The following is a 23,386-nucleotide window of genomic DNA, read 5'->3' on the forward strand; positions in this document are numbered from 1 at the left end:
CAGGTATTTAAGTAAATAATCATTTATAGAAAATAAGCATATAGAGTTCATCAATTCGAAATCAATTTCAATTATGTAATATAGTTCATGCCAAATTCATTTCTTTTTCGAAAATTCAAGTTTCTTTCGAGATTTCAATTTCTTTCATTCTTCAATTCTTTTCGTCAACCATGAGCTATGACTATATTTTTCCTATGACAGGGTCATAACACCGCGTATCTTCTTGCGGTGAGCTGCGAATCATCTAGCAGCAAGTCCTTCGGAATCGATGGTCTCTCTAGCGGTTTGTCACTGGTCTCTCTGACGACGTAAACCTTCAGGACAAATCAATTGCCAACGTATATGCCCCCATTGGCAGGGTCCTTTATATAGTCAGGTTGTCAATTCATAATATTTCTTATATCATAATTCTTCATAAATCATGTTTCATATTCTAATTTCGATAATAAAATATATAATCATGTAGTATCGAAATCAATCAATATAATGCATCATGAAATTAATATATTCAATCATGCTTCATCATAACATTTCAAATAAGATATTTTCATAACAAAATATCATTCATCCAATTCATGCATCGTTTCACAAATCATGTCAGAAAAATATATTATAATTTATCGATAAATGTAGAAAAAGTGAAACATTACTTACCTCGAACGTATTCCAATAAATCCACATAATTCTATAAATTTTCTTTCAAAAATTCTGTTCGTAGATCATATTGCGATATCCCATGATCAAACATCCACAATCCTATACAGAATCAATTTCAATAATTAGAAAGAATACGAATATCATATTTCAACGGTTTAAATTGGGTCCGATCATCTAATTTCATCTAATCAAAATCTAATTAGGACCTAAACGATCCAAAGTTTGACTATCAGATCAAATCGAATTCGAAGTGATAGGACCGAGGTTTCTTCATCGATTTCATAAAATCAAGTAGAGAGAGACAATTAGAGGAGAGAGAATTCATGAGGTACAATTTGAATTGATCAGGTGACACAATCCAACATTACGATTGGTCCAAAATCTCAATTGGTGAAATTAACATGATCAAATCAAATCATGACTAGATCGGGATCATGGATGATCAAATCTAAAGATTCATGGTCTGATCAAGGTGGGTGCCAATATACTACCCAACAATCATGGATCAAGATTCTTCATCAGATCAGAAATATTAAAAGAAACTCTCATTAATAAATCAATCAAGAAAGAGAAATCGATCGAGAGAGAAATGACTTTAGAGAGAGAATATTTTAGAGAGAAAAAATTTTAGAGAGAGAAAATTCATCTTGGACTCCTTGAACGATATGATTCAACAAATCCGATCGATCAGATCAAATCATGCTGAAATTATCATGTAGATAATTTAATAAAATTATAAAAATTAAAATCTAAAAATATCTAATCTGATCAAAGTGGATGTCGGTGTACCGTCCGATGATCACAGATCAAAAATCCATCACTAAGATCATTTAAATTCATTATCATTCTTCTCGAGATTCTAAAAAAATCTTAAGAGAGAGAAAGTAGAGAGAGAAAATTCAATTATAAAGAGAGAAAATACTAGTTCAAGTTGAAGAGAGAGAGAAAAGAGAGAGAAACTCTCTTTCTCATATTTTATTATTTATATCATTATTTATTAATTAATTAATTTTATTTTTCTTTCTTCTTTTCTTTCTTTCTTTCTTTCTTTCTTTCTTTTTCTTCACAGAAGAGAGAGGAGAGAAAATCCTATTTATTATTATTATATTATTATTATTTTTTTTTTCTTTTTTTTTTTCTTCTCTCTTTTTTTTTCTTTTTCTTTTTCTTTTCTTTTCCTTCTTCTTCTTCTTTTTCTTTTCTTCTTCCCGGGCTTACTTTGACTGAAACAGGGGACCGTAAGGTCCCCTCGTTTGGTTGGCCGACCGACAGCGCAGTCGACACGGGGATGGTCGGCGACCGAAGGAGCGCGACTCGCCACCCGAATGAGCCCAAACCGGTGGCCGGCGATGACCACCGGCATCCAAAAAATCAAAAGAAAATCGAACCCTTTTTCATGAAAATCCGACGACTCTGATCGCCGGTGAACATGCATACTGATACGGGAAGGAAGGGGGAGAAGAGAGGAAGGGGAGGAGACTTACCTCCGATGCCGGCGAGGCTTTTCTGACGAGCAATTGGACGGGCACAGAAACGGATCTCCGTAGTGATTTTCCGACGATTACCGTCGACTGGATCTCGGATCTTTGGTGGAAGGGAGAGAGAAGGGTTCTCCTCCTTAAATAGAGCCAGAGGGGGCTCTTTCCGACTCTGATTGAGAGCCAGCAAGAGAAGGAAGAAGACTCCCTTCGAAAATTCTTCCCCTCTATTTTTCTTCTCTTTTTTTTTTTTCGTTCGGACTTTGTGGGCTGAAATTTGTTACTCGGGCTAGGCTATCACAATATACAATGGTATTAACTCTATGATAATAATATCAACTCTCGTTTCTTCACCCCATGTGAACTGATATATCCTGAGATGTCATCCCCTATACGATAATAAATTAGCAGCTCAATTCTTTTAATATCAATACTATAACCAACACATAAGACAATATTTACAGTTATCAGAAAATATTTAAATAAATATCATAGTTGTTGTTTGGCTTAGAGACATCAGGATATTTGCTTTATTTACACTTTCTTCATCCGTCCACCACCGGAAAAAAAAAAAACAAAGAAAGAAAGAAACAAGGAGAAGATGGAAAGCCAACAATGAAAATGGCACAATAAAACACACAGTTCCTTGCTAAGATGCCATCCAAGCTGCAACACCCGCTGGCTGGAACCAATCAATTGAGTAAACTGGTAATGACTTAACCTAATCTACAAGATCGATTAGCTTGATCACCTGAATGGCCAATTTAGCACATATTGCCTTGATTTTCCACTAGTATATTAATATCTAATTGATTGACTCAACTTCTTTGGCAATGGTCCATTTCATTAACTAAAAAGAATATGCACTTTTTTTTTTTTTTTTTTGGATGGTACGATGAAATGGCCCTTGAGCAGATACAACTACTAGTATCAGCCTGAAATACAGCCCTCAACTGAGAGGGAACTGCAACAGTCCAATGGAGCAGCAAGCTGCTATATTTATATTTTACCATTATTTATATGTAAACTGAAAGATAATTACAGTTGCAGCATCACATAGTGCACGCTTCCAGAGCTCGGTTATTTTATGGGTAGGCCTGCACTCCATTTACATAAGTGGCTAGGACAGATGATGGTAAATCATTCGAAAATTCATCCCATGAATCGGCTGGCAGTACCACAAAATCCGCATATTTCCCGGCAGATAAACTACCCAGATCATGATCAAGGAAGCAGGCATAAGCAGCTGAAATGGTGTGCCTGCATATCAAGGATGATCAGTCAGTGGTACAATCACAAAAATATAAAAGGGCTGATATAGTTTGCAGTATGACAATTGAGGTGAGACTGATCCACTGATGGTACATCATGAATCCATTGATCTTTCAAGACTTGGATGATCCAGACCTTAAATCAGAAAACTTTTTCCAGACCCAACCATACGATTTATTACCAGCGGAAAAATCCCAACGAATCCCTCTATACTGGTTTTCATTTATGAAATATCATTAATGATACAATATCTGTAACATTTCCATTAGGAAAGCAGCCGTAAAATATTATCCTGATGCTTTTGTAAAAGGATGTTATCTTGAGAAGTAGAATCTACAGCATATTTTAACCATCTAGCTTTTACGGTTCCATTAGTTCATATCCTGCCCCATTGCTGGTTTCATATCTTCAGACCGTACAATCAGTTAAAAGAATGTCTTTCAGACATCATCACCATCATTACCACTATAATCATCATCATCATCATCATTTTAATACTTCCTACTTGAGTAAGAGCCATCAGATAAACAGATACAAGAGAATGGGTTTGAAGGTTTACATGAGGCCACATAGCCACAAACTATGGCTCTATGCCGTTGCCATGAGGAAAGAGCCAAGACCAGAAAGAACAGGCCACACATTATAATATAATATAATCACTTCCCATGGAGTTTCCTGTTCCTCAACAGTCTATCATGCCTAGTTTTAGAATCATTTCCTGTTCCTCCCTCTAACATATCATTTTTGAATTCTAGATTATTTTGTTGCAGTTTTATTCGACTCTCTTTAAATCATCTGGGCATGAGGCCGATATAACAGTCAAAAACATCTCTCTGCCCCATCTGCGCAGCTCTAACTCTATTATCTTTACCATCCATAATGCAGACCAGCCTCCAAAGCCTAAGGTCTCCCTTCTCATAGGAGCCCTATGTCAAAATATGAGGAAAAAATAGGAAAAATGTAAAAGAAGCCACATGTATTCATGCTCCATGCTCCAGGAGGAGAACATATCCTGCGTTTCCTTTTTCTTCCTACTCTTAAATTAGAGCCTTCTAGAGTTCTAAATCCTCTCTCTCTATTAGACATGTTTCCTTTCAATCTCAAGCCATGACTACCATTTTTCCCTCTTACTTTTTGCTTTCTATTTTTCCCTCTTATAAGATAGATCCTTCTAGAATCCTAAACTCATTTAACCCTTTGAGGAATTTAGGAATAAATTCCCCCTCTATCTTGTCAAGTCACAATGTGCACCTCTCAGCAGAAACCATAACTCAAGACCCATTGTTTTCTTTCCCACTACACTGGTCAGAACCCACCAAGTGACCTTTTCATTTCCTTTTTCTCCCTGTTTCCATGCTTGCATGTCATCACGTGTCAAGATCTGAAGCTATACAAGTCTTCATTTACTTATCATTTCTTTTAAACAACAGATCTGAGATAACTAAATCAATCACACTGCGGCATCACTTTGGCCACAATGTCGCATGGACATGGATAGGAGAATTGAATTTGGACATGTATCCAATTGTCTAACACAGCAAGAAGGAAACAGGAGATATGGGGATACATAGCGTAAATTATAATTTTAACTAAATTATATATTGTACATTTTATTTAAACATTACAAAGAAATATTAAAGACATTATCTGTAGAGGTCTTTTAATATACATATCTCTCATTAAACTTTCCAATAAACATGAGGATTTAAGAAAATTAATATTTTGTAAAGTTATTTCAATACCTACATCCTTGGCCAAGCAATAAAAAGAATGAATATTCACTTCTAACATGAAAATAAAGGGTCAAACTCATTGTTCAGAGAGTTCAATTCTCTGCCAATCTTTTGAAAGTGGCAACCATAATTATCCAAGTGTTTAATACATATCCAACTTAGATACATAACCAACAGGGTTTTGAGCCAGATGTGAGTTTCTGGGTAATGCAGTTTGGCTATCAATTTGGGACAGATTCTCATTTTTATGTACATTTTCACTAAAATTACATTCCATGTACTTTGTAATATTATTGAACGCAAGTCCTCATCACCTGACGTTTATCACCATAGGTCCTTTTGCAATAACTTGGTCCTTTTTTGAATAAAAATTATATCTTGGGTAGAGAGATATTTTCTTGGTGCTAATTCTGACAAGCCACCATATGCTAGTTATTTGAATTGTTTTTTCTTAGCTGTATTATAGTAAACTTTACCATCCCTGTCATTGCAATTCCTACCTTCCATGCTCAGACCCTCTCAACTACCTGAATTTTTCACCATTCAACACTCCTAGAACTATGTTATCAGGGATTTCTAGAAATCTCTTAAGGCATGAAGAAATGGAAATGACATTATGAAAGCACCTTTTCGCTAGAACCAACCTAGCAAATTGGCAAATACTGATGATAATTATTCTCAGTTATGAATCTAACCATGCATGGAGCCACATCAATTAAATTTTTTAGTCCCCATGAGAGAACAGTTAGCCTTTGCTTACCGATAATCTATACCATGCAACAGCTCACAAGGTTCCCTAGAATGCATACTAGATCAAATTCCACATGAAAATGGTTGAAGAGTTACTTCAGTGACAGAAACTTTTCAGGTGACAAGCAAATGAAGGCACATTATCAATGCAAAAAAATATTGCCAAGTTTGAGACCAATGCAAAGACATGATGCTGTAAAGATTGACTACAGATCGTTGTACGTCTTACGCTTTTAGAGCATCATCCAATGCAATACGCTCACTTGGAATCCAAGCAGTGTCCCATCCAGGAGGCACCCGAGACATTGCAGTTTTGATCCCTTCTAATGGATAAATATCAACAACCTGCATAAATAACTTATCATTAAAATAAAATTCCACAGCAATTAATGCATTATAGGTAGTGCAAAAAAAGACCAAAAGTTGTAAATCAAGAAAACGATTATTAATGCTCACTGGCCAATCAGAACCAAAAGCCAACAGCGCATCACCAGCTAAGAGAGAGCGAAATAAATATGAACTCTTTTGTGCTCTGAAAGCCCCTAACTTCTTTTCAGCAGAATCAGCATCATACAAGAGATGATCTGGCTGTCATCAAGAAGTGATCATTTAAGTCAATAAAGTAGACTTTAAAAGATCAATTTAATAAGGGGAGTATATTTGTGTGTATGTGTTTGTGTGTAACATGCTCAGAGCATATTTAGTAAGTTCAAAATAACAAATGTACGAGAAGAGAACTCTGTCTTGAAAAATATTTTACATCATTTTATTTTTTCTTTTATAAGAGAGAAGGGAAGGCAAACCCACTTGGTATATTAACTACAATAGTCTGAGTACTGTGGAGTACACTCAAGAGTCAAGACGCCAAGCAGATGGGTGTGACAACTGAGGCCATGCCAATTTCAGAAGTACATTATGATAATTTGCTTCAAAGCAAATGAGAAGTTTCTCAGTATACAAATAAAAACTACTTCAACAAAGTAATTGTTTAACCTAGAATTGCAACTGTCCAGCCACATTGGTCAGCCATGTTCTTTTAAACATGCTAGACATGCATACATACTCATATGGCCATGTTAAGGTTTAGATGCACATGATTGGAGGGACCAACATGAACCATCCTGATGTAAAGCATGTATACTAATCATACTTCATCATGAGCATGTTATCAAACACTGTAAGTCATTCAAGGCTTTGAGTTTTCCAATTTGACCATGGATAGAACTAAGATTCATGATTTTTGCAGGATCTGGGAAGAAAGAACCCCAAACCCTTCTTAAAAATCTCATAGATCAAAGTAGAACAAAAAGATCATTGTCAAACAAATAGGAAAAAAAAATCTTTAGTACACTTCCAGGTGCAAAATTCTGTTAAGTTGGTAAAAAATTAAATCTGAGCATTAAAAAATAGCTCAATTCCCACTGGAAAGAACCTAAACTAACTGCATCCAGGGGAGAAGGTTTCCCAAGCATACCAGTGTATAATTTAGCTGCCTTGCTTACCTTCTTGTGTCCACCAGTGCCAGTCAATATACTGCAGCATCAGCATGATATATGAAATTATGAACTATGCTAGCTAGCAGTGATTTTCTACTCTACTCGATATAGACATTATCTGCATATAGCTTTGTCTTCCCCTATGAGTGGGAGGTTCATGTTCAAGTTGAAATGGACATTGTTTTATGCCTGAACTCTAGTGTAGTCTTTAATGATAGAAAACTTATTAATATTGCAATAACTATCCTTCCAACTGGTAATCCATGTTAGTCTTTTATAATCTCAATGAAACTTTGAGTATGCCCTTCTTCTCTGAATCCCCACAATATTATGCCCATCATACTCTCTGTCTTTCTGTAAGTCAACAAAAACAATATGTATATTATTTCTTTCCTGCAAGGAATATCATCATTTTCCTATAAACACACTCTTTGACATAAATCCAGTATTTTTCTTGCATAACTTATAGAATAGCTCCCAATAATTTAGAGTCTTTGAGTTTGATTTGTTGTAGTTGGCATAATTTTATCCCAAACTTTCCTCTGATAAATTAGGACAACTCTTCAAAACAACACAATCCTTATATATTTAATTGAAGCAGAGACTGACATAAGAGAAGCCAAGTTGAGTCCATAGCTAGCCAAAAAACAAGAAAGAAGAAAGATATGAAATGGATAATAACTGGGCAATGAAATAATCAATTACTATTTTACCTGCACAGAGGCAATAACCTTTTGTTGACCAAAACGAGTTGTTGTTCCTTGAGCCAGATGTTGGGCATGTTCAATCTGAAATTTGCCTAGTCCTTTTAAATACTTTACCAGGCTATCAAATACTGACATGTAAAGGCAACTTGTTCAACATGGATAAGAATTCACTAAAACAAAATTTATATCACAGAAGAAAGAGTACCCTAAATCTGCGATCTCTCATTCCATTAAAAGATACCACTGAATCAAACATATCTAGCACCATGTCATTTGCTTTGTCTCCAATGGCATGAATTGCAACCTAAGAAACATTCATGGAACCTTCAAACATTAGAAATATATTATAATTGTTAAAAAAAAACAGAACGAACAAGAAAGTTCCGCATAACGAAACTACCTGAACTCTAGATTTGTCTGATTCTAGTGTTGCATTGAGAAGCCAGTCTATATCTGTTACTTGCAAACCATAATTATCAGGATCATCCTCGTAAGGCTACAGAACCTCATTAAGATTTCTTTTGTTAGATAAATGATCCATAAACATCGGATCAAAATCTCATTTATTGCAAGAAAATAGAAGAAAAACAAAACATTTTTCATTAAATAAAAATAGAAAGTGAAAAAAATCAAAATATTTAGTTACTTAAAATCAAAGAAGAAATCAATTGCAAAATTAATTTGATCCTCCTACCAAATCAAATCATCAGTCTACAGGCAATGCAAAGTTGAACAGTGTTATTTGGTTTAAAAACTATATCGATCTAATTATAACCCATTGCACTACCTTATTCCATTAAAGCATGTCAAAAAGCAATAAATTTCCATTATCTCTTTCTGAGAAATATTTCCATATAAACTGCACTACAACAATTATTTTTGATAAAATCAATGAAAACAGTAAAAAAGCACAAAAGCACAGAGGCTATATGCTGACAATGTAACCCTAAAAAGGGTTGAATTAGATATTTCAATATTAACAAAAATTATAATGAACAATAGACCAATCCAGTTTCAGTTGGATTTCCAACTGCTTTGGTAATTTAAGATTGCAAATTCTTCTTTCTTCCCAAATGTAGAGTAGACAAGCCAACTTGTTTCATCTCATGATCAATGATCATATTTATTTGCATTGGCAGCATTTCCACATACTATGGCTGGCTATCCAATCCATAGAGACAGGATAATGTTTATCAGCTACAGTCATGGTGACTGTTAGGGAAAAATGTCCAAAGCAAAGTAACTACATTTTTATCAAGAAATGTTCTTGTACAAGTTATAATTTTCTTTCGCACAATCACTTATTAATCAAAAAGCTACAGCCTCCTGAAAATATATGCATCATACTTACTGAAAGTATCCTGTTCTAAGCTTTCCATTTTAGAACTATTTCAGTCTTTTCAATTTGTTGCTGTGAAAAATCATATTATTTAAGCAACCTGCTAAGTGTAGCTTAGGCTTTAGTTCTGTAAGGCAATCAACTCAGGATTACCATACCATGTCGTGTTGGTCATATTTACAGAGGCTATATAAGATAGAAACTGAGGCCATGCCAGTGCATGCTGATGATCCAACAGCAAAAACCAATATAACCCATCAACAGACCAGTACACATACAAAGCAGTACAGCAAAAAATCCTCCATGTTACTGAGAATATCTAAAATTGTTTCACATGGCCAAAGGACTCTTCGAAGCATTCTCAGGTAATCGAGTTAGTTGACAATAATTCAGTCATTCATGAATTTCATGATTTATTCAGAAAATGCAACCATGGCTTACAAATTAATAATGTCACACATTGTTTAGGTCCTTGGGGAGGAGCTATTCTTGCTATCTTATAACATTCTTGCTTTGCACATTTAAAATTAAAATTTTAATATATAATGTTATATTTCTGTTTCATAAACTTTTCTAAAATTATCTGAATATTTCTTAAGTCTTCAAAAGTTTGCATTTTTTGTTCCAAACATCAAATCTGTCCCCTGGGATATTGTTCCCAAACACCACTTATGACAATACTCATGGAAAAGGTAGATGAAGTAGGTCAAAGACTTTGAATTAAAAGGTTTGTGAGAAATATTTGCCTTGATCACTATCTTGTTTCCATAAGAGGCATATGTTTCACCTTAGCATCTTTTCCTGCATCATAGCTTATCCAATTTTCAAGTTTGGTTCTGGTATATGATGTTAGTCAAATTGCCTACTAATGTCAACATACAAGTTTTGCTAATCATTTTTTACTTGTTAAGTTTAAAAAAAAAAAAAAAGACAAAAAAAAGAAAAGAGTCCCTTTGTGATCTAATGAATCAAAGATTTCTATTAATTTATGCATGGGAAATTGTTTTGTGTTTACACTGAGACAACTTAAGAGAAATGGTAAACGACAAGTCTGCCATTTGTGTTGAATTAAGCGAGTTACTCATATTTGAAATTTGGAAAGTCAACTTGATGTACCAGCTACTTGGCATTGATGCAACATAAAGTTACTAATATCATCTTCAGATTCATGAAGGATGAGCTTAGAAATATCAGTTCAGAAAAAACCTTCAATCACTACATTGTACATAATTAATAACAGTGTGATGTGAATTATATCCAATCATTCCAATGCATAAAAAAAAACATAGTAGATTGCCTCTGTAGAGTCTGTACAGCTCTTGATATAAAACAGCATTTTTCTCTAGTCTTTACCAGAAATAGCATGTATATTGGGCTGTTACCAACAATGACATCCAGAAAAAAAAAAAGGGAAGAAATGATTGGTAACCTGGTGCACAAATGAATTGATGTGCATAAACAGTGCAAGTATTACAGACCTCATAGAACAGTGCACTGTTGGAACCTAAAGACCCATCAGCAAAAGCTTTGACACCACCCAAATATATCCATTGACTCAACTCTCTGCCCCTTTCTTGGAAAAGATCCTAAAAGAGTCAACAATTGGATCAAAAAGTTAGTATAATGCTACAATACATGGAGGTATATAGTGTGTGTGTGTGTGTGTGTGTGTGTGTGTGAGAGAGAGAGAGAGAGAGAGAGAGATTGCATAATAAATGTCAACTCTTCAACAAAGGATTTAAGGATCCGAAATTAACGACAGGCCATTCAATTCAGATATCCACAACATTGATCATGATGTTGCCAGTAAAAATGCTTAGAAACTATAATTTAAACCAAGGTATGCTGTCTCCATACTAAGCCCTGCACCGGTGCCACACTATTACTATTGGTACGCGGATAGTTCGGCATACCAACACTTAGTACGCTCCAGGAACAGTGTACCGGCACCAAATCAATATGGTGTGGTATGCCCCATACCATTCGATTATGTATGGTATGGCAGACCTTGATTTAAATAGTTTGGTGGCCTCCTATCTATGCACCGAATGGGTGTAAAAATGAATGGCATTATGGTACCAATTGCGCATTAAAATATGTTATTGAACATATAAACTGAAAATCCATCTGGTTCATTATGATCCATGCATCTTAAATGACGTAGAGTGAAATTCAACAGGCTTTGTTACTTAATTCATAACAAAACAACATCTCATGCCACTAAAGCCTTTACTTTTATGCACCTAATAGATAGGTTGAACACCTCAAAAACATCTCACTTCCTAGGTATCATTCATAGTGTACATCAAGATCAACACTGTAGATCTCCAATTTAGAGGCCCATCATTAATTTTTGAGTCGTTGGTTTGTTTACAAAATTCCAATATTTAGTCTAGTGCATGTATTTAGACTGGATTAGACGCCTAATCCAGTCAAGTCAAACATGATGATGGCCATTCCAAATACAGATCTAAGCTTTTGAATATGATCTGCTACCTCTAAACTGACAACAAACCAAATTTATTTGTTTTGGAATTCCAAACTTAACAATGTAGATAACATTTGATGCATTGTTTGGAAGTGTTTACAATAATTGAAATATGATTTATATGTATTTAATATGTCTAGAACCAAGATCAACAGTTCTGATTTTCAATTTCTATAGCATATGATGCACTTGGGATGCTCGCTCTTCGTACCTTCAACATTAAGACGTCTTACTATATAGGCAAAAAGTCTCCAAAACATCTGATTTTAGTTTGAAGACAGTTTTCATGCAGCAAATCACATTCAACAGTTTGGATCTTTGTTTTTATATCACGGCACTCCAACGAAAATACATATAATGCATGAATGTTATACATGAAAACATGCATGTCATTTCTGGAGGTTCATGTTCATTGAAATAAAAATCTTTTTCCTTGTGCTGCCATATGCTGCACTTATGTTTACAGGACATATGAGCCATATTTCCTTTTGAATTTGGGCATTTAATTAGCTTGCCGTTATGCACTTAACCAACCACTTGCTAAAGGCATGCTAGTCTTTTCTTCCCCTAAATTAGTAGTTGCCCCCTTGTTACAAGGGACCATGCAGCATCCCCTTCCTCTTCTCATGTCTCTCTCTCCATCTTTCACATCATTAACGTATTCTTCCTTCTTCATCTTCTGTTGTACCACTGTTATTTTTTGTCTAATACTAATACAATGTATTACATCAATTTCTACTTTAGCCATTGTTTAGATTATGTCTTTCTATAATCAAGGAAACCATGAGGAAGGGACCTTAAGTTAGGGAAAGGAAGGTTTTCCTTTGTCCAGCTTTATTTTTTTGAAAAAAAAGTGTAAGATCCATGTGAATATCACATGTCAGTAGGCCATTGTAGACTTCATTGTTCTATTGAATCATGCGATTCCACTGAAAAGATGGACATCAGGAACCAGTACTGTCATCCTTGTGTTGGTTCCACATACAAAACTTTGTCTCATGGCTATCAGATGTTGGTAAAGATTTTTCACATTTCTTTCATTGTTAAATCATTAACACTGGTGTTTGATGTCCAGAAATGCAGTAATCAGCATGTTTAGATTTTGCTACCAACCTGTTAGAGCCCTCTTATTAATTGTATATTCTTAAATTGTTTGATTTGACAAACTCAGTCATGCTCTATGTGGCTTTAAATGTACCGCAACTCAAATCAATAACTCATTGTTTATCAAGAAGGTCCCCTAGCTTATCCTCACATTCCTTACAGAGTGTATATATGTATGTGTGTGTATATGCATGTATATGATTCAGTTTAGACTCTAAAATAAACAGCCAAAATTTAAAATCCTCTGATTAATCACTAGAAATATTCTAATTTATGCCCCGAAACAAAATTTAAATGCTAACAATTAATTACAAAGGTCAGCCAGAATAAAGCATCAGGATTCATTATGTCATTAAGGAAACAAAAAATTAACATTCAAATAAAAGAACTATTTATTACCATATTGTAAGTAAATAATTAACGAGTCTTTTTTGACCCGATTTTTTCAGGCTGTGACCAGAAATTATTTTCTCTTCAACAGATGTTGGAATTCAGTTAAATAAGATTGGCATTTTTATATTGCAATAAAATTTATCACTACAACAAAGAGAATGGATAAATTTTCATGACAGACACTTACAACTACTTGAGACCATGTCTGTATAGGAAAGAATAAGCAAACTCTGATCAGCATTTTTCCAGCAGAATCAGCCCATTTGTAAACATCTGCATCCACATGGATGTCATAGTGCATCAGCATGCCATGCTTTCAAAGAACATATGGACAGATCCTCGTAAGCAACAAATTTATTCAAACTAGAGGATTTTTTTTTTTTTTTTTTTTTAAAGGATGAGTAAGGATAGCCTCCTCCCAGAAGGGTACTTGACCTTGAAAGAGGTATGGGGCAGCATTTCATTTGCTTCCAACTAGAAAGACAATACCCAACATTGACCTTATAATTTGGAAAGTGAAATATACATGTTTAGGTCAGCAGAAGTCTAACACACTGATAAAGGTTAATCAACCTCCTAGGAATGGTACCTAACTCAGAAGCCTAGGACTGCAAACTTTATCCCCAAGAAAAATGAAAGAGGCTCAAAAATTTTAACCTGATAAATCTTGCCAAACATGATCAACTGAGGCACCAGGGAAATATCTTCCAAAGTCGATAATTGTTGTCACCCCCCTCATCAGTGCATACTTGCTTGCTCTGACCATGGCCTCTCTCCTCTCTAGGATTGAGACCTCAGGAATCACAGCTTGAATAAGTTTCATTGCAGAATCAACCAACAGGCCAGTAGGTTCTGCATGCAAGGATGACACGGAGTTAAACAGTTCCCATTTCCATTCAGCAATGTAAATTTCAGCAGAGACATCCATTTTGACATGAATATACAAATTCTTGAATGTCATAATAATAAATCAAACAAGGAATGCTATGTGCAAGGTTTGCCATACCGTGCCGAACCGGCCGGTACACCCCATCTCGTATCGAACCGGCGGAGAACCGGTACGATTCGGCCGGTAAAATCGGTACACCGGCAGTACCGAAGAATAAAGAACGGAAAGTGAGAAAGAGAGAGAGAGGGGAGGGTAGGAAGGGAGGTGGGAGCCACTGGAGGCCGGCGGTGGCCGGCTGCGGCCGTCGGAGGGCTTCCGAGCCCCATATCGCCCGATAGGACTTTCAAGAGAGCAAAAAAGAGAGAGAGAGCGCTCGGAGGGGGGCGGGGAACCAACCGGACAGACGGTGCCTCCATTGCGAGGCTCCCGGTGGCCGGCAAGCCGATGCCGACGGCCTGAGGGCGGTCGAGCGGGCGGAGCCCCTCCGCGGCTCCGCCCCTTCTTCTTTTTCGAAACAGATGACGTCTATTTCGATTTTTTCTTTTTTTTTATTTTAAACTTATGAAGTCGACAACTGGGTTGCCGACTTAAAAATTTTTTTTTAAAAAAAGCAAAAATCGTGAAGCCGGCAAATCATTTGCCGACTTCACTTAAAACCATGTTTTTAAAAAAATTTGCGAAACAGGGGCGATGCCCCTGTTTCACGCCTGCGGCGCCGCGCGTGTGGACGGCGCCCTCCGACGGCCATGACGGCCAGTCGGAGGCTGTTCGGCGGCCCCGCCGGCTCCTTCCCCTCTCTCTTTTTTTTTCTTCCTCTTTCTCTCTCTCTATTTCTCTCTTTTTTCTTCCGGTTCGGGTCGTCGGTTCGGTACGGTATGAAACCATACCAAACCGTACCGCCGGCCGGCCAAAACAGCCGGCGGTACCGGTTCAGCAAACCTTGACTGTGTATAAGTTTATAACTCCAAAGATAGTACTAAGCAAAGATTTATGAACTAGTGTGTATAGAAGATACTAGCTTGTACCGGTAAGATACTAGCACTGGTGGTAAAGACCAGATGTTGTCTGAATACCTGCATGAATTAAAGTTCCGATCGGACGGGGAGAGTCCCAGCTGTCCCATCCTGATCTTGTGAGATAACATCAGGTCTTTACCACCTCTTTCTTTATCCTTCTAACATGCATTTAGACCTTCTCAAGGTCACAATCTCTCCAATATCCATCTTAAATGAGCATAACATACATAACATACTGGTTGATCCTTGACCGTCATTTCTTGTGGAGCATAAGGACCCCATATTACTCTAGGATGGGTTTAGCACAAGGAACCATACCAAAATGAAAGGTATTGATAGGTGTGCAGAGATGCACGCTAGCCATCCATGGTATGGCATACTTTGGTCTCCAAATTCTGACTCTTGGATTTTTTAATCATATTTTTATATAAATACTACATTTTTTCAAGGAAAAAAGGGAGTATCAAGTTAGCGGGCATAGTTTTGGTTTTCTCTTCAAGGTGAAGTCAAAAATATGCATATTTATCACAAGGAGACAAGCAAGGAGAGAACTAGGCATGAAATGAGGGGTCCTCTGCAGTACCACTCAGTGTCACAAATGAACCAGTTAATTTGGGAGCAAACACGATAAGCTCCAAAACACTCGATCCTTGAGCAATTCGAGCAGTTTGATACAGTTCGCTCAAGTTGGCCTTGAACTGATGCTTGCTGTACTGAGATAGCCTTGGTACTGCTCGGTTAAACATTGGTACAGCATGGATAGACCACATGAAGACCAAGGATAGAAAGACAAATGGTATGAAGGATCTTTAGAAAATGTTAGTCCACAATCAGGATCATGTATTGGCCTTTTAGCCAGATAAGGGAACAGATTCTTAGTAAATCTATAGAAGTGAGCAAAACTTATCAAATGCAATAACAATAATAATAATAAGAAGAAGAAGAAGAAAGTTTACGAATATTTCTGCTATTTCAATAATTTAGAGCATGGATGTTGAAAATTAATTGGGGCTTCAAAAGTCCTTTCTAACACCCACTGCATAAGCAAGATGCTATATATGGTCAAATTGGAGATTTGGTTTCATCTTTTGTGCGATGATTCCCGTATTTGTTATATGAAGCAATACTTAGCCCTCCAAATGTACAAGAGTTTCTACCAAGGGTTTAAATCACCATAACAGGTCCCATCCCAGTGTGCTTCTAGGATACTATAATGTCTGGTTGGGAACGTACAATCGGGGCATACTGGAACTACCAATAACAACAAGAAAAATAAAAAATTGTCCGTGTCTGTCCCAAACATCCTGATGCATCTCGAGTGTCAGGGTGCAATAGGGACAATTGGAACCTACCGGGACAGTTGAGAAGTCTCAGTTCAAGAAAACTCATGTCCTACAGGTTTCTCAGTTCCCAATTTTTCATCAAAATATTATGGTACCAATGGTATCATTTCATACCCCCATTCCAGCGAGATTTCCTCGGTTTTTACATTTTGAATGGGTAGTTTGTCAGCTCCATTTAGTATTCCTTTTTCTATCTTGCTGATTGTGACAAAAAGAGTGTGGGCTCTTCTTCCCTTCTTTTCTCCCTTTCATCTTCAAGGGAGGAAGGTGGCAGGGGGGATGGATCAGTTGGTTAATGATGGTATATTCAGTCCCATGAAAGAAAAATGAATTAAACGTGCACATGAGATAAGTCTTGTACCATTTCAGCTGACCAAAATGACCTTTATTTAAGCACATCTCTTCTTAGTGCTACCATACACCTTCAATTTTCCCCTTCACCAATCACAAAGGTCTTGGAAATTGTAATTCAGTTAGATTCTTTCAAATCTAGCACAAAGTTAGAGAGCTTTCCCAAGTTTCACAAGCTTAAACCATGTAACCAAGAAGATGGATTTCTTCGGCATCTAATCAGCCTTCAAAGTTTTATGGCAAGCTCCTCTCTTGTCAAGAAACAGGAATGACCAATACCATTTACATTAGGTCAAGAGCTAGTGATAATATATTCTCAAGCTATGAATCATATTTTGATCCATGCTCTCCTATAAGTGGGATAGGGCTTGTTTTATGACAAAAATAAATAAGTTGCAGCTATCATCCTTCATCATATAGAACATTTTGGATTGCCTTCTACCATGCTTCCATCATCATCAAACTCTAACAAGACAGATACTTCAATATACAAAAAGCGGGAATTAAATGACATTCTAGGATCACTCTAACTAGACAGATACTTCAATTTTATAAAATTACAATTATATGTATTCTGTAAAAGTATATAATCCTTTCAATTTTTTAATATCCTGATAATGTAGGCAACAAGTTGTTGGCTGGAGACCTCAGACTGAAAAGATAGCCAAAGCATATCATAAAACCATTTAATAGTAGATGAATTTTTGAAGTATTTGAAAACCTGAACTTCACCTCCATCATTAGTTTTCACAATGGTTCCACCAACTGGATCATGAGTATCATTAGTGATTCCAGCAATCTTTAGAGCGAGTGAATTGGCCAGGCCCATATGACCATCCATGCGTGAAAGCCAAACCTGCATATTACATGTTAACAATCAAGGCATGGTTATAGAAATTCTTTAAGCTTAACCATACATATTATTGTAGAAATACCCACAGGATTGTTAGATGAAATATCATTTATCCAAGAAGTACAAGGTAAATCTCCACCCCAGAGATCGTTATTCCATCCTCCACCTAAGACCCACTCACCAGGAACTTTATCTGTTATGAATAGGTTCAAGGAAGACAAGAAGGAAATCAGTCTAAAGAACATAATAATAAATTGAAGGTTCCTATAACATCCCAAGTGTGACATAGAGAGTAGCAAACCTTATGCCTCTCAAAGCATATAAGATTAGGTGATATATATTATTAAGAAGTGGCCAGGACTAAAAAAAGAAAACAGCTTCAAATATGCTATTTCGATATCAAATATAATACTGAAAATTCCCCCACTAATAGGTCAAACTAGAATTATAAAAGTAAAGGGATTTGATAAGTGCACCAATAAAACTAATTTGTATAAACAAAGTCACAAGGGTACAGTGGAATACATCCAAGGATAATATATGAGAAAAGCAATAACAATATGGCCAAGAGTTCATGATAGTACTTGAGAAACAACTTTGGATAAAAACGATATATTCAAAGTTTCAAACCATAGCTAGCAAGTAGAAGCCTGGAAGATCTGGTACTTTCCAAAGCAAACTAGAGTCAACCATCAAAACGGACTGGTAAACAGTGAAAAAAAGAGCTTCAGACTTTGTCCAGGCCCCCAAGTAAAATGCTTAAATTTTTTGCTGATGAGCAATCAATTAACAATTTGACAATTCAGATGAGCACAACCCTGTTAGAGTAAACCAGAGGGAATGCCCTCACCTTAGTTGCCACCAGCAATGATAATCATCTAATAAGTAATGACCAGAATCCAGAAATACTCTTGTCAGAATAAGAAGTTTACCACGCAGATCATGGTCTGATGGTACTCAATTAGATGCAATGGTAGAACAGTTGGTAGATATTTTGATATTTCTAGTAATCACCTACGTAAATATGGTATTTTTTTCTTTTGCAGGTACCACAGCATGGCAGTGTTACCTGCCTTGCCAAGCTAATGCCTTACCGGCACACGGCATTCTCATGGTTCTTTGGCATGCTGCCAGGCCAGTGCATGCCAGACACCAAGCACAAAACAGCATGGCACAGTAAGTATTATAGAAGTGCCAAGGTCACATGCCACCAACATACAATACTTTAATCCTTGAAGCGTATGCAAGCTAACATATCCAACAAACCCAAGGGTGGGAAAGATTATACAACATAACTTGAGTCTTTGGAATATAGACTTAAGCATGCAAACAATGTTGTCAGCATCAATCATTGAGTTGTTTAAAATTCAAAAATTTAAAAAAAAAATATTATTCTTTTCCTCTTTGCAATTTCAATATGGTTTTTTCTTTCTTCATACAAGAATAGGGTCTTTTGCCCTTGGATGGAAACTCCCTTGTCATGCTTGCACATCCATCCCTCCCACAATTTTACGGTTGTTTAATAGAGGTTGCAAAAGTTTTGAAGATCAATTGCACAAATCTGTGAAAATCTCAGTCCTTATTGTTCCCTTGTGCATGTGAGTGATTCCTTGATCGAAGTTGGCATATTGCTGACAGGCCACTTTTATGATCATATAAACAATTATCCATGAGTTGAAATCAATCACAAACTCAATAAAGCAGCATTGGAACTAACACTGTTCTAGGAATTATAACAATTTATGAACTTGGTTTGCCAACCAGTTGACAAATAATGATATTGGACTAAAATGTGAGGGAGAATGGCATAGATTCAAACCCTTCACAGCTTCTTTGACCTTTTTAGCAAAGCTATCTTGGCTTTTGACACCTCGAAGTTCCACTCGGCCCATCTGCTTAGGCAATTTGAGTCCAGTAGAATTACACATCATGGTGTTACAGGAAAGGAGAGATGAAATATAGTAAGACAAAAAAAAAGAACTTAAAATAGTTCAGGATGTGCATCAAAAAGTCATTTAAATTGAGCCATTGACCATAAAAATTGATAGAATAAAAGTTGTTCCTTCTGTGCTTGTGCATAGATAGGATCATGTATATACCAAGATGTGATGTTTCAACTGAAAACAACATGAAATGAAATCAGATTCATCCCAAACTGAAGTCCAAAACTTGATTTTGCTCCGTTTCAGCTTAGTTTCAGGCCATATTGGTGGTCTCAGCTCAATCTAACAAGCTAACCATGGATGCTATATTGTTTATCATTCAGGTGTGCATCATTTTGGAGTCATTTTCATCTATTTTTGAGTTGAAAAGAAGTATTTAACATTGGAATGATTAATCTGGTATCTGCACAGCCTTTTTTTTAAGACTAAACATAAAACTTTTGCAATTTATGATGATAATATTATAAGCATTTTGAAAGTTTGATTCCAATAGTTCAAGAAGAGGTCAATTTTTCTTTATGTAAGAGAGTATTTAGTATATTTGAGAGCTTCTGAGGAAAGAGGAAGAAACGATCCATTGAGTAGATAAAGTTACCCTAGAGAGTGGATTCACAAGTTTTGAGCTCGGATTTGTGAGGTCCGAGATAATAACTTATTTGACGATAAATGACATACCTCATTGTGATCTTATTCTCTAAACTACAATTTATAATTTTTTATTCTGGTACTTGGTACTTCATGTGATGGCAATCATGATGTCATATTCATATGCAGCTCTGTAAATGTACATTCTATTATTACAGATCAAGCCAGAGTAGACCATCCTCCTTTCAAGGGCCATTTATATATATTTTGAGGGAAGATCTACAATTTATCCCACTCATCCTATATATAGTTCATCAAAAAGTGGCTTTTATATCTCCAAATTCCATGGTCTGTCCAACTCACTTCATGGCATGCAAGCTTAAGCTTACAACAGTTGATCTATATGAAACAACATGTTCACATATTTGATGACAATGTAATTGCACAAACAAATTGCCATTATGAATTTTTTTGCAAGCCTCCTAACATTGAACCAAGTTACAATAAGCAACATAAAAAATTACACTACCTGCAAACCACCAGATATGAAGTGCACATGCGAATCTATAAACCCTGGCATCACAACCTTCCCATTAAGATTCAATTCTCGAGTTCCATAACCCACTGGGTCCTGCAGTCACAATGACGAAAGACTCCAATAATCTATACAAGTGGAAATAAACCAAGAAAACGGCACTTTAATAACATAAAAGAGATCGAAACTACCTTAACGGAAGAATAGTTTCCAACTCGGAGAATCCGGCCGTTCCGGATGGCCATGGCTTCGGCGAAGGGAAAGGACGGGTCGCTGGTGTAGATGGTGGCGTTCATCACCACCAGGTCCGCGGAAGTCCGGCGCCACTTCCATAGACTCCCTGCGGTTCCAACAACGATTCCTTGGTTATCGCTCTCTTCTTCTTCTTTTTGACCGTAAGATTTGAAACAGAAAGGGGTTTAGTGATTAATACGAGAAGGGTTGAGAGCGGGAAGGAGGAGGATAGCTAAAAGCGCGACGCCGGCGGCAGAGAGGAAGGTGAGTAGATTTTTCCCCATTGCCGGCTACTCCTGGGTGGAGACCGCAGAGACTGTCCGTACTCCATCCAACCCAGGCAGAGTCTACCTCTAGATTCGCGAGTAGGTTTCTCTGCAACAGTAATTGTTTGTCCACAGCATCCGTGGAGAAAAAATACGCTGCGTGATTGGATTAGACCGTATAGCATAATTAACAGAGGGCAGCCTAATTTTTCTTCTAAATTTTTTTTTAATCAAAATATTTTTTTAATAAATATTATAATTTTTTTGATAATATTAATAAAATTTAATTTTTTTTTTTTTTTTACAGAATACAACAACATGTTATATCATAATAATGATATCATATTATTTTTTATAATATTTTGAAAAATTATTTATATGATGCAATAGGATGATACAACGAGATATCATATTATTATTATTATGACAATCTATTAATTTTATAATATTTCGATAATAATCTATAGAATACAATAGAATATCATAAAATGCAATAAAATGTCATATCATTATTATGATTTTTTATTATTTTTTATGATATATTGATAATTATTTATAAGATACAAGAGAATGTCATATCATTATTATGACGTTCTATTATTATCTATAGCATTCTGTCCAAACATGAACAAAATAGAATAAATATATATATATATATATATATATATTTTGATCAGAAAAAAATTTGAGATAAAAAATTAAGCTGTATTGAATATATGTCTCCTTATTAATTATATTTATTGGGATAATTCAATCGGCCCTCGATTCCGACTCTAGATCAATCTCATAAACACAACATGCCGACTACCAATTAGTTGACCGACCGACAGTCAGCTATTCTCAGTCATCATCGGACAACCACGATAACTCGATTAATTTTCGATCGATGACCATCGGCATATTAGAATTACCGATCAATACTCATTCGAACCTTTATGACTATCGATATACTATTATTACTGATATATAGTTAGCTTATCTGAAACTGCCAGTGCAGAAAGTGCATAATGGTCAGAACATGATCAGTGGCGGATATAACCACCCATCCCACAATCACATAATGCCAGAATATGCAGAACCCACGTGTCTAACCGTTATAAACGGTTATCAACTACATATCACGATCATTAGTGGGCAGAAACAGCCTATTAATTCCATGATTATGGCCCGATAATCAGGATAATTGCTCTTTAGTGCCATAAAAAGCGGGACTATGTGCTCAACAGTTACATCTGAATCACCTATAAAAGGGAGGTAAATGAAAAATATTGGTAAGGTAATTCTGGGCTGAGACTCTGTCATTCAAAATTCTTATCTACTGTTCATCACTCTTCACTAACTTAAGCATCGGAGGATCCCCATCGAATACAATTTCAGTCAGTGCAGACTTTATTTTGTAGATGCTCTTCACCTATGACAAATGCAGCAGGTGATTAGCTGCAACAGATTGGGACGCCAGGTAGGGGCAATACAGACAATCATGGCAAAAATCAGAGCTCAACATTCAACAGAATCTGCGAGGCGATCTTTCCACTGGAAAGATATTCTTCTCCCACCTCCATTGGCAGAGCCCAGCTCTTCGCATCCTGTAGTCACTATGGACCCACAAATTGCTATCCTAATGCAGCAAATGAATGTATTAATGAAGGCAGTCCACAGTCTCCAACAGTAACAAACACAACAGTAGCAATAGCTGCCGGTGGAGGAGCTGGTGGCTCATTCGGTGCCATCTAGGCACAGTCACCGTCTTCCACGACGTTCACCCTCTCCATCTTCAGAGCGGCGACCATCTCGGCAATCTCATCGAGATAGGCAATCGCGTTCTCGGCACTCCCATCGTGCCACCCATCCTTCACTGTATTCTCTCTCTCCTTCCCGTGTACATAATATCAAGAAGGGGAAAAGATCGCGTACACCTTCTACTTCTCCATCCTCAAATTCTTTGGGGGACTCT

General features: G+C 36.4%; 1 protein-coding gene across 4 annotated transcripts; it reads right to left on the bottom strand.

Moving 5' to 3' along the window:
- Positions 1–3,113: 3,113 nt before the first annotated feature.
- Positions 3,114–21,569, bottom strand: LOC105057613 (protein LONG AFTER FAR-RED 3). Of its 4 annotated transcripts, XM_010940265.3 has the most exons (15): positions 21,366–21,567; positions 21,124–21,272; positions 20,927–21,028; positions 19,689–19,761; positions 17,956–18,062; positions 17,749–17,872; positions 14,075–14,269; positions 13,605–13,690; positions 10,911–11,018; positions 8,494–8,589; positions 8,299–8,397; positions 8,100–8,174; positions 6,347–6,478; positions 6,120–6,235; positions 3,114–3,395 (listed from the first exon to the last, which is right to left on the bottom strand). In XM_010940265.3, exons 1-15 carry the CDS (start codon positions 21,448–21,450, stop codon positions 3,221–3,223), a joined length of 1,722 nt encoding a protein of 573 aa, XP_010938567.1. In that variant the 5' UTR covers positions 21,451–21,567; the 3' UTR covers positions 3,114–3,220. The 4 variants fall into 4 exon arrangements, with proteins under 4 accessions (XP_010938567.1, XP_019710184.1, XP_029124091.1 ...); XM_019854625.3 differs by having other exon boundaries at positions 6,120–6,478; positions 21,366–21,569; XM_029268258.2 differs by lacking the exon at positions 14,075–14,269.
- Between the last annotated feature and the right edge of the window lie 1,817 nt (positions 21,570–23,386).

Source organism: Elaeis guineensis, chromosome 14 (genome assembly GCF_000442705.2).
Source record: "Elaeis guineensis isolate ETL-2024a chromosome 14, EG11, whole genome shotgun sequence".
NCBI classification, from domain to species: Eukaryota; Viridiplantae; Streptophyta; class Magnoliopsida; order Arecales; family Arecaceae; genus Elaeis; species Elaeis guineensis.